At 48.0% G+C, this 21,023-nt stretch overlaps 3 protein-coding genes across 13 annotated transcripts in view; 1 reads left to right on the top strand and 2 right to left on the bottom strand.

Annotated features, from left to right (window-relative positions):
* Positions 1–21,023, bottom strand: part of LOC110203896 (mucin-16-like) — a 162,953-nt gene that overhangs the window by 52,213 nt on the left and 89,717 nt on the right. For 7 of the 11 annotated variants that reach the window (XM_078154193.1, XM_078154191.1, XM_078154195.1 and 4 more), the window contains exon 1: positions 6,553–6,814. The exons of 1 other annotated variant lie outside the window; for it this stretch is intronic. The gene's annotated coding sequence lies outside the window, so the exon portion shown is untranslated. Of the gene's footprint in view, positions 1–6,552; positions 6,816–21,023 lie in introns of those variants that run through there. 3 more of the 11 variants (XM_078154196.1, XM_078154198.1, XM_078154194.1) reach the window with 2 other exon arrangements.
* LOC110204393 (mucin-16-like) overlaps positions 1–21,023 on the top strand; it is a 148,936-nt gene that overhangs the window by 96,092 nt on the left and 31,821 nt on the right. The window lies entirely within an intron of this gene.
* Positions 13,224–21,023, bottom strand: part of LOC110203897 (mucin-16-like) — a 31,188-nt gene continuing 23,388 nt past the window's right edge. The window contains exons 2-7 of the mRNA XM_078151831.1: positions 20,544–20,712; positions 18,116–18,277; positions 16,888–16,955; positions 15,525–16,123; positions 14,693–14,772; positions 13,224–13,453 (exon numbers count right to left, since the gene is read on the bottom strand). Of these exons, the coding sequence (XP_078007957.1) occupies positions 15,880–16,123; positions 16,888–16,955; positions 18,116–18,277; positions 20,544–20,712 (643 nt within the window). The 3' untranslated portion in view covers positions 13,224–13,453; positions 14,693–14,772; positions 15,525–15,879. The remainder of the gene's footprint in view (positions 13,454–14,692; positions 14,773–15,524; positions 16,124–16,887; positions 16,956–18,115; positions 18,278–20,543; positions 20,713–21,023) is intronic.

Here is a 21,023-nt window from a genome sequence, read left to right as displayed (position 1 = left end):
GTCTGTGGCCATGTAGCGCTGATATCTGCCCCAGGGGTGGTAAGATCCATGGATTTAGCTGTGGTGGAGGGCTGGGAGATGAATGTGCTTTGTTCAGGGAGAGCCTTAGAGCTGCTCATACTAGGACGTAGGTCTGAGCTCACTTGAGTGTCTGTGTTGGACCGCGGAGGAACTGAAGACATCTCTTCTGTCACTGTGGCTGTGACAGTGCTAACCATGGCCGCCATGTCCAAGGTGGCCAAGGAAAGATCTGATGTCGCCTCTGAGTCTTCGGGTGGGATATCGTGAGTCATCATCTCTCTTGGAGTTGAGCCAGAAGAAGTAGCCAACAGTACTGGTCCTGCAGTAGCGGTGGCTGAGGACATGGGAGATTGAGGTGATGAGAAAGTGGTTGGTAGGCCACCAGTGCTGCTCTCTGCCACTGTCTTGGGGGGATCATGGCTATGAGTGGTCCCAAGAAAAGGAAGGACAATGTCTATGACCTTGGGGCTTTGGGCGGGACTTGTACTTTCTGCGGTACGAGCTAGTCAAGATGACTCTGAGATTCTAGGATAAAATTGCTTCCCTATGCAAAACCCTTCAGATGCCCACCTAGTCTTAGGGCTGCAAGGTGGCGCAGTCCATAGAGTGTCAGGCCTGGAGTCAGGAAGACTCATCTTCCTGACTTCAAATCCATTCTCAGACACTTACTAGCTGTATGACCCTGGCCAAGTCACTTAATCTTGTTTGCCTCAGTTTCTTCATGTGTAAAATGAGCTGGAGAAGGAAATGGCAAACCACTCCAGTATTTCTGCCAAGAAAATCCCTAAGGGGTCATGGAAAGTCAGACATGAATGAAGTTAAAGAACAAAAACTTATTCTTTGGTACAATGGCTAGAACAGAGGCCTTTGAGCCACGAGGATCTGACTTCAAATCCAGCCTCAGAAGCTTGACATGTATTAGCTGTGTGACCCTGGGCAAATCATGTAACCCCAACTGCCTCAGAAGAAAAAAAAAAACCAAACCTATCCTTAAGTCCCCTTGCAATGTGGTGGCACCATACTTTTGCGGTATTGTTCTACTTTTACTCTCCTCTGCCTCTGTCCCCATCCTAAACACTATCTCTGCTCTCCTGTTTCCTCAGCCTCTATTTAGGGAATTCCTTAGGCCTACACATGAGGCTCATCCTTCATGGCCCAGAGATGTATGTCACCTCTTCCGGGAAGCCTCTCCTTATGTTCCCAGTTGCCAATGTCCTTTCTGCCTCTGAACCTCATCTAATTCTTTATTTCTGCTTTTCCAATGCAAGTAGAGCACAAAATTTAGTGTCCTAAGACCAGGGTTAGGCAATAAATACACTGGACACAGGAACATTGGAGCCAAAATTCAGTGAGGATGGGACAGGGTGGCATAGGGGGAAAGCATGCCAGCTTCAGGCCTTGGTTCTACCATATACTGCCTGTGCCACCTTGGAGAAGCATTGCCTTTTCTGGCCTTATTCCTTATCTAGAAAATAAAGGAAGGAGTTAGACACAATGACCTGGGAGTCCTCTCCAAGTAGAAATCTATGAAATAGGAAAATACAAATTCTTAGATGTGGGTTTAAGAAAATGAGCTTCACAAGGTGGGGCACGCATCAGGATTGTCTCCCCTAATTAGAGTTCCCTGAGACATTTTATTTGTATCCCCAACAATTAGCACAGTGCTTGGCTCACAGCTAACAGTTAATAAGTGCTTTTCCATTAGGTAAGAAATGTTGTTCCATTCCAAAGCACGGTAAGACAGCAGTTTGTCTGAAAAGTATCTGCAGTTTGGGTGACTCACGGAGCCAACGGAGAAAGCAGCTAAAATAAAGCTTGAACTGCATTAAGAGAGGCACTGCTTCCAAGAATAAAGAGGTGATGGTCCCACTGGACTCTGCCCTAGTCAGACCACTTCAGGAGTGCTGTATGAAGCCTGGCCACATTGGGGAAGGACACTGATAAGCTGAACAGCATCCAAAGCAGGGCCACCAGGCTGGAGAAAGGCCTTGAGTCCATGAAGGAATTAGGGATGTTTACTATGGAGAAGAGAAGACTTAGTAGAAACAGGAGAGACCTTCAGATACTTGGGAAACAGCTGTCAAGTGGAAGAAGGGTTCAACTCGTTCTGTTTGGGTCCAGACAGCAGAACCAGGAGTGAAGGATACATGGAGGCAAACAGAGGCTCAAGATAAGGAAAGACTTGGCAGCAGTGGGAGCTCTCTCAAAGGGGAAGAGGTTGCCTTGGGAGGTCAGAAAGTCTCTCTCTGGCAAGGTTTCTGAAGCTGGACCTCCAGTTTCTGGGACACTGAAGGCCTTCTTCTTCAGGTTGAATGTGGATTACTCGGCTATTGAGGACCCTCCCTTCCAGAAGAATGTTTAAAGGTTCTCCTCAAGGGTGGGGCCTTTCATTTTTTGGATCCCCAGCTCCTCCTAAGTGCCTGGCACACAGTGGGTATTTAATAAATGCTTTTCTCATTGAATTTCAACACCAAAATGCTGTGATTCTTTGATGTAATATGTTAATTTCCTCAGGACCCTGCACTCAGAAGGTACTTCATAACTGTGCTGAATTTCTTGAACTGAATATAGAAATCCCAATTATCCTTTTTTCCTTGGACCACCCACCTTATCTTGCCTGAGGAAGGGGAAGAGATCACCTCTCCTTCCTGATAGGAAGGATCTTCTCCTTTGTGCTGGACCCATTTTTCTCCCAAAGCTGACGTCAATTACTTTCTGGATGCCACTGGCTTCAAGACAGTAGCCTAACCTTGGTTCTCTCTCTTTCTGCCTCTTTGGGCACTCCCAGGACTCTTCCATCCAGGACACAGTAGGCACTGAACAGATAACCCAATTCATGCTTTTTAAACACCAGTTGTCTTTGCCTCTCACAGATCTTTACCCTCCCCCAACAGTCTGAGTAAGACATAGCTTGTCCCCAACTCTGCTCTGTACATCCTGAGGGCCCAGACCACAAGACTGCGATCCTGGAGGACTTAGGGAGACCATGACGTCAATGTGCTCCTTTTCTACATGGAAAATGGAAGCAAAGAAGAGGGAACTGGCTTGCCCAAGGTTACAAAGTCAGGGTGTCAGGACTCACACAAAGTGCTCGGGACACTGAAGGAGCATGAGCTTCCTCAGTATCCCCTGAGCCTCACTTCCATCCTGGGGATCCCCCTCATGGCTCCCCTAAATCCCCCAGACCTTTATCACTTTAGCCTCAAGCCATCTCAACCTCAGCCCTCCTCCAACCAGGTTCACCTGAGTCTCACCTTTCACGGCACAGATTAATAATGATGATGGTGATGATGATGATAACAATGACAGCAGCATTTATACAGGCCTTAAGCTTTGCAAGGTGCTTCTCATGTTATCTTATTTGGTCCTCACCACAACCCTGCGTGGTAGGTTGTTATTCTCCCAATACAGGTGCAAAAACTGAGGCTGAGAGCATTGATGGAAGTAACTTGCCCAAGGTCACAGAGCTAGCTACTGCATGAAGCAGAATTCAAATTCAGGTCTTCCTGATTCCTGGTCCAGCACTCCATCCACTGTGCAATCCAGCTGGCCTAAATCCAGCCCCAGTCCCTCATCTAAAACTCACCCAAACCTGGCCCTGGCCCCATCCCTTACCTAAGACTCCAGGCTCTAGCTCAGCCCCTTACCTCACCCTCTCACTGGCCCTAGAAGCCTTGCTCCTTCTACCTGGGAGCCCCTCCCCTGCTCAGTTAAGATCCCCTCAGATTCCCCTCCTCCCCGTGTGAACCTGACTCTCAGCCATCTAAATTCTCCCACCCTCTTCACCTCAGCCTAGCTTTTGCCACGAAAGCCCTCAGCCTCCCACCAGCCTCACTTCTCATCCCAGCCCTGACTCACCTGAGCCTCGAACTTTGCCCTTTTTGCCCAACCTTCCTCCTCTCCTGCCCCCATGAACTCCAATTCCTTGACTTCTCAGTTGTCTCCCAGGCCATCTCCCCTGCACTGGCCACTCTCTTTTTTTACACCCTGACCCCTTGTTAAACCAATTCAATTCTACACTGTGGCCCTCTCTTGAATCCCTAGCCCCTTTATCATTTCCTCCATTATGCCCTGCCAAAACTCAGCCTGGATCACTCCTACCATTTGCCCCTTTGCATACTATACACATGCTACAAAATGAACATGTAAAAAAATCACACAATCATTCTGACTAGGTCCACTATAAATGTGATACCCAACGTCAACTGGGCCCTCACTGCAGCTAGGTAAACCTTGTATATCTCCCTCATCAACTCCCTCTCCCACTCGTCACAGCAGCTCTTCCAAACCTCCTCATCCCTCCTCAAACTTCCCCTGGCTCTCCCTCCCCCCACTCTCTCAGCTGAGAACCTCACCTCCTGTTTTACAGAAACAAATGAGGCCATTCACCATAAGCTCCCTCTTTCTCATCTCCTGTCACTGAGGTGCTTTCTGTCCCTCTCTCCTCTTCCACCCCTGTCTTGTGATGAGGTGGCCTTACTCCTTACCAAAGCTAACCCTTCTACCTGCTCAATCCATCTCGTCTCCAGTAACAGATTTACCCACTCTGTCATCTGATTCCATCTCTTATTTTCAGTCTCTCCAGCCACTGGTTCATTTCCTGATACCTACAAACATGCCCAAGTCTCCACCATCCTGGAAAAGCCCTCACTTGAACCTTCCATCCTTGCTAAGTACCATCCTACATCTTTTCTGTCCTTTGTGGCTAAACTCCATGAGAAGGCCATCTACAACAGGTGCTTCCACTAGCCTCTCACTCTCTTCTTAACTCCTTAAATCCTGCTCATGACCTCACTATTCCACCAAAACTGCCCTCTCCAAGTTGTCAATGATCTCTTGGCTGTCAAACCCAATGGCCCTTTCTCAATCCTCATTCTCCTTCACCTCTGCAGCCTTTGACACCCAGGATCATTCTCTCTTCCTTCATCTGCTCTTCTCTCTGGGTTTTCGAGGTTCTCCTCCTACCTCTCTGACTGCTCCTTCTCAGGCTTCTTTACTGGACCCTTCTCCAGATCATGCCCTCTAATCACAGGTATCCCTCTGGGTTCTGTGCTGGGCTCTCTTCTCTTCTCCCTCTATACTACTTCACTTGATGATCTCATCAGCTCCAGTGAATTTAATTACCATCTCCAAAGTGATGATTCTCAAATCTACCTTTCTTCTATCTCCAACTGTCTTTCAGACGTCTCAAACTGGATGTCCAGTAAACGGCTCAATATGTCTAAAACTGAACTCATTATATTTCCCCCTAAACCTGCTCCCCTCCTCTCTCCCCTACAACTGTAGAAAGCAATGCCACACTCCCAATCCCTCAGGCTCCCAACCTAGGGGTCATTCTAGACTCCTCACTATCTTTTATCCCCATATCCAAGCTGTTGCCAAGGCCTGTGAATTTTTTTTTTTTTTCGTTCTTTTTTTTTTTGGTGAGGCAATTGGGGTTAAATGACTTGCCAGAGTCACACAGCTAGTGAGTATTATGTGTCTGAGGTCAGATTTGAACTCAGGTCCTCCTGACTCCAGAGCCAGTTCAGACTCTCATCACGACACATCCAGTCTTATAATAATAGCTTGCTGGATGGAGGGGGGAGGTGGATAGGGCTATGTTCCTACCTTCCTCACACCTCTCACCACAAATCCACCCTCCATTCAGCCACTAAAGTGATTTTCCTTAAGCCCAAGTCTGATCATGTCACCAAGAGTCCCTACTCAATAAACTCTAGTGACTTCTACCGCCCCCCATCAAATACAAAATGCTCTACTTGGCATTCAAAGCCCTTCATGACCTGGCCCCCTCTTCCCTTTCCAGTTTTCTTACACCTTACTCCCCACCAACTATTCTTCCATGCTCCTGCCTCTTCCACAGACAAGACCCTCCATCTCTCAGCTCTGGGCATTCTCTCTGGCTGTCCCCCATGCCTGGAACGCTCTTCCTCCTCCACTGACCACTGACCTCCCTGGCTTCCTTCAAGTCCCAGACAAAATCCCACCTTCTGCAGGAAGCCTTCCCCAATCCCACTTAATTCCAGTGCCTTCCCTCTGTCAACTGTCTTCTGCTCATCTTGTACTCAGCTTCCTTTCTAGATACTTATTTCCATATCGTCTCCCTCATTAGCTTCATTCACTCAGTAAACATTTATTAAGTATATCCTATGGGCAGGGCACCTTGCTATGCACTGTGAGCCCCTTGAGGGCATGGATTGTCTTTTGCCTCTGTTTGTACCCCCAGCGCTTAGCACACTGTCTAGCACACACCCGGCACTTTATAAAAGAGGACTGGTGGACTGATGGACGTTCCCCTCAGCCTCACGCCCAGCACGTGCCCCCACAACTCAACCCCGCCCCTTTCCCTTCATCCCCGCCCCTACAGCCTCGCTCTGGTCTTTGCTCCGCCCCCTCCTTCAGCCTCCCTAGGCTACTATCCCTCACTTCTCCTTTTCCTCCAGCCCCGCCCCCACAGCAGTCTCGCACTGCCTCTTTCCTCGTTCTGGCCGGGCCATGCTCTGCCCCCTTCCCCTCGGCCCCGCCCCCGACCTCAGCCTCGCTCCGGTGGGCAGCCCCTGCCTCGGCTCCACAGCCTCGGGTTCTCTCTCCCCGTCTCGTGCCTGCAGTAAACGGAGGAGTTGCTGCTTTTCCCGTGGGGTCCAGAGCGTGGCCCTGCGGACCCCGGCCGGGGCCAACCCTCGGTACCGCGCCGGAGCCGCGCGCCGCCTTACAGGGGCCTTCATGGTGGCGTGAGCTAGGAGCTGAGGCCTCCAGTCTTGAAATATGCCAAACGGTCACTTTGGAATACGCCCTGCTACGGCGGCTGTGAAGAGCCAAAAAGGGCCAACGAGGCGGCTGTGGCAGTTTCTCTTTTCCTCTGTGTGTTTAGATATGCCTGTGCCCCAGGGGAGGAGGAGAGGAAATAAGCTACGCCCCAGCTGAAAAACCAATTCTTTACTGAAAGGCATGAAATTTAATGCTGCATCTGGACTGTAACTTCTGCAAGATCTGAGCTCAGTTGTAACGGACGATTGTGACAGGCAAATGTCTGTTTGTAAGGAAGCAGCCTCCTCAAACACTTGAAAATCTCTTCTGTCCAAGGCTTCGGGCTCCCATTGCCTGATAGCTTGTTTGTAAGTAGTTATTAGTATGATATGTTCCCCATTAGGTTGTAATCTCCTTGAGGCAGAGACTGTCTTTCTTTTCTTTGTATCCCTACCACTTACCCCACTGCCTGGCCGTAAATGTGCCAGTCACCAAACATTTGTTAAGCTCCTACCACATGCTAGTCACTGTGCTAAGCTCTGGGGATACAGAGGCAAAAGACAGCCCCTGCCCTCCAGGAGCTTACAACCTAATGGAGACAACAAGCAAACAAATATGTACTAAGAAGCTCTGTGCAGAATAAGCAGGACATAATTAACAGAGGGAAGGCACTAAAGTTAAGAGATTGGGAAAGGCTTCCTGTAAAAGATGAGATTTTGGTTGGCACTTAAAAGGAAGCCAGGGAGGCCAGTAAGGTGGAGTGGAGGAAGGACATCCTTTGCAGGGATCGGCACAGCAGAGAAAATGCCTGTAATTGGGAGGTGGAGGGTCTGGTGGGTGGACCAGCCAGGAAAATGGTATCACTAGGTTGAAGAATATGACTTGAGAAATAACGGGTAAGAATACCAGCAAGGTGGGAGGGTGCTGGGTCATGAAGGGCTTTGAATGTCAAGCAGAGCATTTTGTATTTGATCCTGCTGGCAACTGGGAGCCACTGGAGTTTTTTTGAGTAGGGGGTGACAAGGTTGGACCTTTGTTGTAGGAAAATCACTTTCATGGCTGAATGGAGGATAGATTGGAGTGGAGAGAGATTTGAGCACACTTGAGAGGCTCCAGACCTACCTGCAGGCTATTGGAATAATGCAGGTGTGAGGTGATGTGGGCTTTCACCACGGTGGTGGCAGTGTCACAGGAGAGAAGAGGAGTGGGAGAGATATTGCAAAGGTGAAATTGTCATGCTTTGGCAAGGAACTGAATATAGGGAATGAGAGATTGTGAGGAGTCTAGGATGACTTGTAGATTGTGGTAGTAGTAGGGAAAGTAGGAGTGGGAAATGGTTTAAAGGGAAAGACAGTGAGTTCAGTTTTAGATGTGCTGAGTTTCAGGTATTGTTAGCATAGCCAGAAAGTGTTGGAGGAATGTATTAAAGTAAAAAGAATTCTGGGTTTCTAGTCAGAGGACCCAAGTTCAAATTCTGGTTCTTCCATTACTGTCAACCTGTGGGACTTTGGATAGATCTGTGGGCCTCTCTCTCCTCATTTGTAAAATGTAAGATGCCTCTGAGGTCCTTTCCAGCCCCTATAGTCTCTATATGTGTCTTGTTTCCGTACTAAAGTATAGGGACAGATTGTAGACTTTGTACCTCACCAAGTACAGGAGACAGGACCCTGCTCACAGTGGCACCTAATCAATACTTACCAAATGAATGGATAAAGGGATTAACAAAATGTCCACTGTGGTTACCATTATTTTTACTGCTGGTTCTAGGAAGGGAGGAAGCAGGGAGATCTTGCTCTTCCTTCTGAGTATGTGCAACTGCGTTCTTCCAAGTGTAAGGTGACTTCTGAGAGAGCAAAGACAGTCTTAGACTACACTCAGCACATTCTAAGGCAGAGCTGAAGAGAAAGGAAATCTTTCAGCAGAGGTGATTCCTGCACTTGGAAGGAGGTCCATCTAGACAACCCTGGGCATCCTTCCCACCCTGAGAGTCTGGGAATGAGAGCCCCACATCCATCCCCACAAGCAGAAGGGCGAGTTAGGGTCAGTGCCAAGTCAGCTAGTGAGAGGTTTCATCCTTTCTTCCTAGCTCAGGTAGGAAACGGTCTCCTGAGGTTTCATAGGTTTAGAGCCGGGAGGGACTTGATGGGTCATCTAGTGCAACTCCTTCATTTGATAGAAGAAGAAACTGAGGACTGGAGTAAGTAAATTGTCCAAGGTCAGTCAGGTTGAAACAGAGTCAAGATTTGAACCCATTTTCTCTGACTCTGAATCCCACGCTTCTTATGCTCCTGCTATAACTCCAGCTTCTCATCTCTCCTGACTAGGTGTTTGGCAGCTTTATGGGTGCTTAGAGATGCTCTCCTTTAAGTACATCCTATGAGAAGAAGCCTCTGTCCACCTTAGTTCCATTATCTCTGTGCCCAGCTTCCTAGGAGAGGGTCTGGGACAGGAGATGACATGTAACTTATTCCTTCCCTCCTTTCTCTGACTTGCAGGAATCTGTAACTAGGAACAGCTATTTAGCTATAGAAATACCTCTCTCTGTCTCATTCCATCGATTAGACCATGGCCCATGAGAATTGGAGTCATGTCTTACCCACAGATTCTTAACCGGGTCCATTGGAGTTAAGGGGTGCATTGGCCCATGAATCAATTTCGGGGGCAGGTCCATCAACTTGAATGGGGAAAAGACTTTTTTTTTGTAATCCTATGTAATCCTTTACTTTTTCAGTAATCCTTTGCAATCCTGTGTGTTTTATTTTATGCATTTAAAAACGTTATTATGGGATGGGGTCCACAGGCTTCACTAGACTGCCAGAGGAATCCGTAACACAAGCAGGTTAAGAGCCCCAATCAATGTTGTCTTCTCTTTGCCCCCAACCATATCTAACAGAGAACTGTGCATGCAGTGAGTGTTTAACAAGTGGTTGTTGAATGAATAAGTGCGGGAACTAGGTGGCGCAGTGGATAGAGCACTGGCCTGGAGTCAGGAGGACCTGAGTTCAAATGTGGTCTCAGATGCATAATACTTCCTAGCTGTGTGACTCTGGGTAAGTCACTTAACCCCAATTGCCTCACAAAAAACAAAAAAAAAGAATAAGTGAGCCAGCTGGAGCATCCTCCCTCCCCAGGTCTCTGCCTTGCCTAAGAGTTGGACTGTAGGCCTTCTGAGGTACTTCCAGTTTTATAACACCATGTGAACATGGGATTTGGAGGCAGAGGACTTGGCTTCATATTCTATTTCTGATACTTAACTAGCCCTGTGATCTTGAGAGCAGCTCCCTTCCTGTCTTAGGGCCTCAATTTCTTCCTCTGAGGGGGTTAATAGTCCCTTACTAAGGTCCCTTCCAATTCCTAGTATTCTATGCTCCCACTCAGTCAGGATTTTCCAGAGAAGAGAACCATGTCAAGGATTCCTATCTGTAGACCCATGGCCCCTGGGTGCTACAGTGGATAAGCATGCTGGGCTTGAAATCAGAGAGACCTGAATTCAAATCCTGCCTCACATACTTCACTTGCTGGTTAGTTACCTAACTTCTTTCTGAGGCCTCAGTTTCCTCATCTGTAAAATGTCTTTAATGGCACCCACATTTATGGAGTTGTTATGAGAATTAAATAAGTAGTTTTGTAAACCTCAAAGCACTATGTAAATATTGTTATTGCTATTATTATCATTATTGTTATAAACTATAAAATCTCATAGGCACTGAGTGGTCCCAGAAATTTTTATAAAGCAATGCATGATGAAGAATGCTATCCACATCCAGAGAAAGAACTGATGGAGCCTGAATGCAGATCAAAGCATACAATTTTCACTTCATTTTTTTGTGGGTTTTGTTTTTTTTGGCATCTGTCTTCTTTCACAACATGACTAATACGGAAATATATTTTGCATGATTGCACGTGTATCACCTATATAAAATTGCATACTGTCTCTGGGAGAAGGGAGGAAGAAAATTTGGAACTCAAATTTTTGTTTAAAAAAAGAATGTTAAAATTGTCTTTACATGTAATTAGGAAAAAATAAAATATTATTTTTAAAAAAGAAATTGCTATAAAGGCACCAAATGCTAAGACTCTAGAGGTGCCTATCCTCACATCCCTGGAAGTGTATTAACCATATGTGTTGGAGAACCTGTGGTTTTCTTAATGGTGTCTCCCTGTGTGTGTGTGTGTGTGTGTGTGTGTGTGTGTGTGTGTATTTATGTACATGAGCAGAGTCGTAAGCAGGAATTCTGATATGTAGGACAAAATCTGTAGGAAATTATGGCCCGGAAGGGATTCCTATGAAGTCAAATTGGAGTTTGCAAATCTGGAATACACAGGATAGACATGAAATCTGTGCTGAGATTTCCACCAAAATGTCAATCCACGCACCATGTCATTTTTATTTCAATGCTAATTGCTAGCTGATTTTACCTCTTTCAACTTGACCACTGAGCTGTTTTTCTTTTATTGAAAGCCCCTAAAACCAGGAATTCTGGTACCTAAATTCACTGGAGGACTGTGTGGTTGGAGAATAGCAAACCTTGTCCTGAGGCACCCCCTATCCACAGAAGGATAGCAGCCAGGCAACTTGCTGGCATGCCAGGTGTACCCTGGGTTATCGGGGGTGGCACAATTGCCCTTCTGGCTGAGTGGAAGTAATGTCCAAACAAATTCTAGCCCAATAAATGTCATGGACTATGATTGCCCTGAAAGAAATGACGAATGGGTCAGAGAAACCTGGGAAGATTTATATGAACAGATCCAAGATGAAGTGAACAGAACCACAAGTATTTATATTTTATACAACACTGTAAAGATTAAGAGCTTAGAAAGACATTAAGAACTCTGATCAGGGCAGTCACCACCCAGAGTACCAGGGATGAAGAGTACTATCCATCTCCTAAGAGAGGTGACAGGCTCAAGGTGCACATTGAGACATTTGGTCAGTGTGGAGATTTGTTTTGCTTGATTCTGCATGTTTGTTACAAGGGTTTTTTTGGTTTTGATTTTCAGTGGTGGATGGGGGCATTAGTGGGAAGGAGAGAAAGTCAAATGCTTGTTAAAGAAAAGGTTGTTTGTTTTTTTTAACAAAGGAACTAAATGCACTCCCTGGAGATGTGAGAATCTTGATGGGTTAGCCCCAACTTTGCTACTGGAAGGTGGCCTGTCTCCTGGCTGTGTGGGTAGGATGGTGATAGGTCAGTGGAGATAGGAGTCAGAGGATGCTGGGCACTGGAAGGCTCTGGTGCAGCTGTGCCTGGTCTGGAGCCAGCTCTCAACCTGTGAAACTAGGGAATCTAAGGGGACCAATTGCCTCCATGTCAGTCCCAGACTGAGATAGCATGTTGCAGCTCTCCATCTGACTTGACATTGACCCTACCTACTCCTGCTCAGAGCTGAGGTCTTGGGGAGCCCATGATGCTGCCCTGAGGTGGCGGGTAACTCAGATGTGGAAGAGAATTCAAGGAAGGGAGGTGGTAAGGAGGAATCTCCCCACAGGCTCAGCGTCAGGGCTGGGGGAATCTTCCTTCCTTGGGCTGTATAGCCCAAGTCGCATTTTACTGGCCCAGAGAAGGAAAGCAGCTTGTCCAAGGTAACACAGGCTTGTAAGGGAGAAAGCTAGAACTAGTGGAAAGGGTAGCCTTGTTGAAGTTGGGAGATCAGGGTGTGAGACAGCGCCAGGTGAAGGGTAATGTGAGGATTGGGGGAAGGTCAGAGGAAGGGGCCAGTCATGGAAGGGAAAGGTCATAGGCAGTTAAAGCCATGAAGGCCTGGTGGACAGGTCACAACAAGAGGGTGGTGGGAAGTTGTTTTGGAGGTCCCAGTGGGAGCCTGAGGAGGTGGCCACAGTAGACAGAAAGCAGCTGGGGAATCTTAATGGAAGATGAATAGAAGGGGCCAGATGGGAGGCTGCCAAGGAATAGGGATGTGTTTGAGCAAGGGTGATGTGAAGCTGGTGGGCAAGGCAGAGCCCTTAGAAGACAGGGATAGGTGGATGCTCATGTCCCAGAGGCAGGTCACAGTGGGAAAGGGAGATCAGGGTTGTTGAGGGTTGATATGAAGCCAAGGGTTGGGGGAATCACAGATTGGAAGGGTCTTGGCACCAATGTATCCAATGTCCTCTGGTTTCCTAAACTCAGGTTACTCCAGTGGTGCATAATTGTTAGCCAATTTGTCTTTTAGGGGTGAGAAAATAGTGCTATCTGGTCAATTAGCCCTACCCATTGTGTTCAGGACCAGTGTGGATGCTGGGCTTTTCCTTCATCCATCCTCCAAGCTCGCTTCCTCACCTTTAGGGATGGGGCAGATGAGAGCCTTGAAGACTGCCAGAGAGGAGTGATGACCCCTGAGGAGGTGCAATGGACCCTAGGCCCTAGGGGAGGGTCTTCTCTCTCCTCAGTTCCTGTAGACTCACTTGAGGAGTCACCCACACCAGGGCAAATGGTAAGAAACAGGCAGAGTCGGTATTCTGGCCAATCCACAATGAGCAAGGCCCAGTGTTTATTCCAGCCCAAGCCCAGCCCACACCAGGATTGTGGCCAGGGCCAGGGGCCAAGGTGTTTGGGTTCACTCTGCTGCATTTTTATCACAGTCCATTATTAATTTTCTTCAGGTCTAGATGGGAGAGGTAAGAGATGATGGTTGTTCGCCTTTGGACTTCATAATCTCCTTTGTTTTTCCTCAGGCCCATGATAACCTGTACAGGGTTGAGGGATGGAGGACAGTCAGGAGTTATGGGGGCATGAGCCTTGCTGAGAGCCTCTTGTGTATAGCTATGGACCCAGCTTTGCTCCCCAGAGAGGGCATGAAGGCAGCTCTGGTGAATCCCAGGAGCACAGCCAGGAACCAAGGCTATTAGAACTGGTCTTCCTGGCTGGCTTTGTACATTTCTTCCCAGCCCCTACCCCAAAACCTAAGGCCAGGCTTAGGGAGAAGGCACCCAGGTAGAGTATTCATGAGCCGCATTGAGAGAACTCTCCACTGATTGAGAAAGTAATGGCGAGAGTGTGAAGGAAGGCTACCTGGAACTTTCTCCTAAGTAAATTTATTCTGTCTGTCTGTCTGTGTCTCTCCCCTTTTCTGCCTCAGTTTCTGTCTGTCTCTTCATCTTCAATCCTTTCTTCATCTCTGTCTCTTGTTTCAAGTCTCTTTCTGACTATCTTGGTCTCCCTCTTTCAGTCTATGTTTGTCTCAGATTATCTCTCCAACTCTGTCCCTCCATTTTTCACTTCTATTCAATAAGCATGTGCCAAGCACTGTGCATTTTCTCACTCTCTTTCTGTCTCTCTGATAAACAGAAATCTCTTCTCTCTCAAATTCTTACTCAGACACACACACCCTCCTTTACATATGGATGGACGCACACACTAGTGTCTTGTACTTCCTAAATTCACACTCATTCCCATTGACTCATTGATATGCATCCTCTCCTAGATGCGTATATGCAGCCATAACCACACCTACATTCTCACATGTACACACTTGCTCACTCTAGGAGAAGCATACTGGATCATGAGATCACAAAGTTAGAGCTGGGAGGGATATTGGAGGCCATCTAATCCAATACCCTCATTTTATAGATGAGGAAACTGAAGCCCATAGAGGTGGCTTGATGACAGTCTCATATATGATACGATTTGAACCCCGGTCCTCTGGCTCCCAATATAGTGATTATGGTGATCTTCCTACTGTGCCACCATCAAGACTTCCCCTCATAGGGATACTCATTCTCTCTGTCTCTGTCTCTCTCTCCTTCCCTCCTCTACCCCTGCCCTCTCTCTCTCTCTCTCTCTCTCTCTCTCTCTCTCTCTCTCTCTCTCTCTCTCTCTCTCTCTCACACACACACACACACACACACACACACACACACACACACACATATACATGCACACAGAGAGCCCTTAGTGACCCTTAGGGGCTCCCCAAGTTCTCTTACCATGAAGCAGCACATAATACTAAGGATGAGCCCCAGGAGCATAGCCAGGCAGATAAGAATGATGGCCCAGTAGGGCAGGTCTGGGGGGAAGAAGAGGTGATGCTGAGGAGCTTCATGGGATAAGGGGACAGCACAGGGGGGGAGTGAATGTCCTTTGGCATTCCCACCCCTGTGGGAAGGGAGGGGACAAAGAGCAATACGCAGGGAAGATGGAGGATGGAGGCTGAAGGACCCAACCCAGAGCATCCTCCCACCTCCCATGCCACCAGACATTTGCTCTTCAGAAGAAGCTGACCTAGGAGAAAGGGGGCGGGCAGACTATGGGAGTGAATTTGGAGAAAGGAGCTCGGGATCTGGACATAAGAGAAAAGGAGTTGGGCAAACTGAGGGAAGGCCACTTAAGGCAGAAAAGATGGTTCAGGGACCCCATTGTCAACCTGGGACAAGGGAGGGTGATAGTGCAGAGACCCAATGTCAGAACTGAGAGAAAGTGACAGTGATACTGAGTCCTACCCAATGACAGAGAATGGCTTAAGCTCAGGCACAGAACCTTCCCATGTCCATCCCCCAGGGGACTCAGGAAGGGAGATACACTCAGGGATCTGACAATTGGCAGGGATGACCGCTGTTCATTTGTCTCATGAACACAGTCCAAGACAGTGCTCTGTGGACACTCAGCATCGAGTGCTGGCTAGGGTGAGAGGAAAGTCATCCTGGCACTCAGTTCCTGCCCTGCCCCCACTCTCCTACTCTTCAAGGATCAGCCTCAGCTCCCCACCCCCAACACAGACACATAGGAACGGTCAAGGGGCAAGGCTGTTGTCATACTCACCAGTTTTCTTAGTTTTTCCATCTATTTTCTTGATAGAATAGCCTGAGGACAGAGAAATATGGAATAAGGGGAAGAAACCTATGGGTCTTGATCTGGGGAGCTAGACTGGGTGAGGAAGAAGAGGATGAAAGGACAAGAGATGGAGAGGCCATGGGGGACAAAGAGACTCCAAGGGTCAGGGAGGGAGGAAAGGATATGGGGATCATAGAGACAGACGACTATAAGGGACAGGGATGGCCATTGGGGGAAACAGTCGGGGGGGAGGAGGGAGTACAGGCATCAGGGAATGTGGAGGGAGGGTCTTTTGGGCTTAAGATGTCAGGAGTCAAGCATCCCAGGAATTCCTCATCCTTCCTCACAGCCTGTCAGTGTTCTGACAGAGAGACCAGACTGGAGAGTCCCTCACCATCCACCAGGATATGTTCTGATCCAGGGTGAAGTTCTGTAGCCGAGTGCCATTGTGGGTCAGTCTGAGGAACTCTTCGTACATAGCGGCCCTGTCAAAGTTCCGGGCCTGAGCGGCTGATGTGAAGTCACATAAACAGTCCACTCCTGTGAGGCGTCTGGGAGAGGCAAGCCTAAAGAAGGGAGAGACAAGCCTAAAGAAGAGGGAGGGTGTCGTGAATGAGAGAGAAGAAGGCAGGTGGGGAGGAGAGGACTGGAGCAGCGATGGCCTCAGGGGAGCTGAGCTGGGCCAGGCTGAGCAGGCTTCTGGCCCTGGCAGGAAAACCTGGATGGGGGGCCTCCTCTCACTGCACCTCCCCACCAAAACTAGACTTACTTCTAAGTGTTTTGTGAATACATGGATCTGGATGGTAAGCTCCTTGAGGACACGATGGCTTTATTTTTTCTATCTTTTGCCATACCTGACACTTGGAGTATGCTACTTAAACCTTACTGAGCGGCTGATTGCTCGTGTATGTATGTAGATGTACATGTTGTCTCCCTAGACTGTAACCTCTTTGAGGGCAGAGCTGGCTTCATTTGTACATTTCTGTACAACGCATGCGCTTGGGACATCGTAGGAGATTTATAAATGCTTGTTGATTGGTTGATTAAAGGACGGCTTGGTCTCCCAGGCAGTTTGGTAACATGCTGCTTTCTGTATCTCTGGACCCTTCTCGGGTGCTGGGTTGAGGCAGCTTTTAGAGGAAGAAGGGAGTTTGGAGGGAAGGAAAGAGAAGAAGGAAACACAGCTTCCTGAGCACACCAGAGAAAGGCTTAGAGAAGGGATATTGTGTCCTGAACATGGTCTGTTCTGGAACTGGTCTCCACCAAGAGATGCTTCCTGTAATTGTGGGGGTGAGAAGCTAGACAGAGAAGTGGAGTCCTAGACAGAGTTGTCCCTGGGGAAAAACCTCACCTAAAGGTCTGCACGTGACAGTCAGAGAAATAGCTCTTGATACTGCTGTTTCTGAAGAGCTGGGTCAGCTGCAAAAAAAGGAACATTTCCTGGAATGTGATCCTAGGGCACATGTGCCCAGAAAAAAAAAATACTTAAAAACTTTTCTTGAAAAAAAAAAGTCACGCTACAGGGCTAGCATCTCCATCTGGTAGATACCTGCCAGGTGGACCTAGATGAATGCAAGAGATGGACTGAGCTCACCTTTCTGGGTACCAGGGACCATCCTAGGTACAGCAGAGCCCCCTCCCTCCCCCTTCCCAGTGTCTAAAATTTTCTAGAAAGGGCCTTCCTTTCCTGTTTCAGGTTCAAATCACGCATTTGAGAAATTAACAGGTGATCTAGAGTAAATCTGAACCCCTTTCAGCAGCATCTGTAATCTGTAATTATATATCATGTAATCTGAAGGGGCTGGCTTAATGGTGTCCCCAGTCACTTCACTCTCTTTATCCTGTCCTTTGTATCTATTCCTTTCCTTTCCTCTCCTCTCTGCTGTCTTTTCTCCTGCCCCCTTAGAGGTAGTGTGGCATACCTAGGTTCAAGGAAGACCTGGGTTTGAGTTCCTTCTATGACATACTGGTTATGTGATGCTAGGCATATCATAGTATCCTAAATATAGAGGTGGAAGGGACTTCAAGGATATGAAGTCCAACTCCCGTATTTTACAGATGAGGAAACTGAGGCTAGGAGGTTAAGTGGCTTGCTGGGGGTCACAAGCAATGTCTTAGACAGGATTTGAACTCCAGGTTCCTGATTCCAAATTCAGCACACTACCCTGGCCTAGCTGTTTCACGTAACAGGCAACCCCCTATAAGTTTGATTACATACTGGTCTGCTTTGGTAGAGGGAATCACTTCACTGGGACATTTCTTTATCAATGAAATCATAGGTCAGTAAAAATAAATAAATAATCCTAGTTTTGAAAAACAAACAAAACAACCCCCCCCATCATACCTCACCATCCCCACAGGCTCTGTGTGTTGCTCTCCTGACCCCACCCTCTTAAGAGAGTCTTTAAACTGAAATTTCTTCCCACTTAGTCTCCAGGGAACAGAGTGGATGGAAGTTGTCCAGGATTCTGCTGAAAGCCTGATGTGAAAGCCCCACGCTCTTGGGGGACAGTCAGGAAAGAGCACGCTTGGAGATCCCTGCTTGGGTCCTTCCTACAGCTCTTGGGACTAGACCTTACCGCATCTTCAATGCCATTTTTGTTCTCTTGATACTTGGCTGAGTCAGGGTGTGACAAGTCCAGGGAATAGAGCACGCTGGTGACAGTGAAGTTCAATTGGAAGTGTCGGGGCCTGGGGTCAATCAGTGGCTTAGCTGTAGACAGTGGGGGCTGCTTCCAGTTCTGGGGAAAGAACAAAGAAAAAGATGATTGATGATGATGATGATGATGATGATGGGGCCCAAGCTGGGAGAGGCTACAGAGAGGTCATACAGGCCAGAGTCCCCTTCCTTCCTCCAGGGATAGAAAGGTGGCTGGCCCTTTTCTCTGGCTCAAACCCTGACCTTCTAAGATAGATGGTACCAGCATCCATTTCAGGAGGCCAGGTAGCAGCTGACTGCTCCCAGGAAAGTCTGGTGAGTTAGAACCACAGACAGAGGGTCACTTAAGAGTTGGGTCCCCGCATTTTACACGTGGAAACGATGAGGTGCGGTGAGGTTTGTTCGTCAGATCTGGAGACCTCCTTGTAAGCCTTATGATGACCTTTCCCAGGATGCCTTCTGCACTTGTGTGAACTCCAAACATTCCCAACAGGATTAGCTCCCAGGTTTTACTGCACCATTGGGAAGCCCAGCTCCAATGTTGCCTCCTCTGGGAAGGCTCCCTGAATTCCTCATGCCAGGAATAGACAGTCCCCTAGGACCTCACAGGGCTCTCTGTTATGCCTGTATCTAATGCATTTATAATGCAGTAAGTAGTCTGTATTATCCCCAGGCAACTCTCCAAATCACATAAGTCTCAAGAGGGTGAAAAATCTGCATTGGCAGAGGAAGCTTTTCTGCCAAGTGTTCTGTTCATGCATGAAATCCCAAACCTTGCCTCACCTCTTACCACTGCCTTCTGTTATCCCCTTGGGAGGCCATGTGGGTGAAGAAGACTCTGAAGCTGGCTTCAGAGCCAGGAAGACCTGGGTTCCAATCCAGCTGGTTCTGGTTGACCCGGGCAAGTCCCTTTCCCTCTCAATGTCACTCTCTAGAGTCTAAAGCATATATTAATATGCACTGGTAACGGGAGTTCCCTCATGGAGTTCTCTGTGCCTATGAAATCCCAGGTGAAGAGAGAGAGGAAAGGAAAGGAGAGAGAGAGAGAGAGGAGAGGAGAGAGAGAGAGGAGAGGAGAGGAGAGGAGAGGGAGGAGAGAGGAAGGAGAGGAGAGGAGAGGAGAGGAGAGGAGAGGAGAGAGAGGAGAGAGAGGAGAGAGAGGAGAGGAGAAGAGAGAGGAGAGAGAGGAGAGAGGAGAGGAGAGGAGAGGAGAGGAGAGGAGAGGAGAGGAGAGAGGAGAGGAGGAGAGGAGAGAGAGAGGAGAGAGGAGAGGAGGAGAGAGGAGGGAGGGAGGAGAAGGGAGAAGGAGGAGGAAGAGAAGGGAGAGGAGAGAGGAGAGAAGAGAATGCATAGTATGATTTTGCAATTTATACCTACATCTATGTCTTTCTCTAGTGGTGGTGGAAGGAAGAGACAGTTAGTTACAAACTTAAAATGTAGAAAAAAATAAATTTTAAAAAAGAAAGAAAGGAAAGGAACAAGCATTATTAAGCACCTGTTATGTGCTAAACGCTTTCAAAATACTACCTCATTTGAGATGCTAAATCAATGTTTTTGTAAATGAAAGAAGTTTGAACATCCACAGAGGAACAGAGAGAAAGGGAGCCTAAAGGGGCAGATGGGGACAGGTATGTGTGTTCTCTAGCCCTTTGGGCCTCCACTTTGGCTTCAGGGATGACTTCGTTGCTGGGACTCTCAGAAGGCATGTGGAAAGAGAAGGTTCTGTCCTGAACAGGCTCCACGGCCAGCTTCTCATCTGGGCTGGGGAGTGTAGGGGTGTCTGGAAGTCTAATTGTTTTTTCCCAGATCTGACACAAACTCTCGATGACTTTGGACAGAGTCACATCTGCTCACTGGATCTCAGTTTGCTCAATCACAAAATGACAGTGTTGGAGTATCTGAGGCCCTTCCCAAATCGAACCTTCTACATTCTGTATGCTAGGGCTCCTCCAAACTGACATCCTGGTTCTAAGGGCCCTCCCAGCTCTGACATCCTGGTTCTAAGGGCCTCCCAGCTCTACATCCTGGGTTCTAAGGGCCCTCCCAGCTCTGATCCTGGGTTCTAAGGGCCCTCCCAGCTCTGACATCCTGGGTTCTAAGGGCCCTCCAGCCTCTGTTTTCTGTTCTAAAGCTCTCCCAGCTTTGACTTTTTAGGTTTCTAAGAACGTTCCTATTTCACTCATGTTATGCCTTATATTCTAAGAACTCCTAGCTCAACACTGTTTCAATCCCATAAGGTTCACTTCACCCCCATTTCCTGGGTACAAGCTTCCAAGTGCTTTCTTCAGCTTCTGTTTGCCATGAGCCCCTTCCCATCGCCCATCCCACTGCAGCTTCCTCTCCCCTACCCCCAGCCATTCAGGCCCCATACTTGTCACTTGGAGGTTATCCAGCTTATAGGAGTCCCTAGCCAGTGGCTGTGGCATCCTGGGTCCTGTCCAGAAACACTTTCCAATGGTGTCAGGATCCAGGTTGGAGGAGAAGCTGCAGTTGCAGGTGACATACACAGAGCCCATCCTATGGACCAAGATTACAGGGCATTTGGTCAGAGCCTGGTACAGATGGGACCCGGCTGCCATCCCACTGTGGCCTTGGTCAATAGCCCTGTGTGATTGAGAGTTTTCTGCCCGTAGCCCAGGAGGCAGGTGCAGGAGTCCGCAAAACCTCTGAGATCAGTTGATCAATCAACTAGCATTTACTGAACACCTACTGTGTGCAAGGTACTCTTCTGGGCACTGGGAACCATCCACTAATGGCAGGAAAGATCTCTCCTCTAGTGTTCCTGCAGGTCGCTTTCTCTCCTCTGCTCAAGCAGCAGCAGCTCTGAT

This window comes from Phascolarctos cinereus, unplaced genomic scaffold (genome assembly GCF_003287225.1).
Source record: "Phascolarctos cinereus isolate Bilbo 61053 unplaced genomic scaffold, phaCin_HiC Scaffold_4;HRSCAF=312, whole genome shotgun sequence".
In the NCBI taxonomy this organism is placed as follows: domain Eukaryota; kingdom Metazoa; phylum Chordata; class Mammalia; order Diprotodontia; family Phascolarctidae; genus Phascolarctos; species Phascolarctos cinereus.
This window is presented reverse-complemented; position numbering and strand designations above follow the sequence as displayed.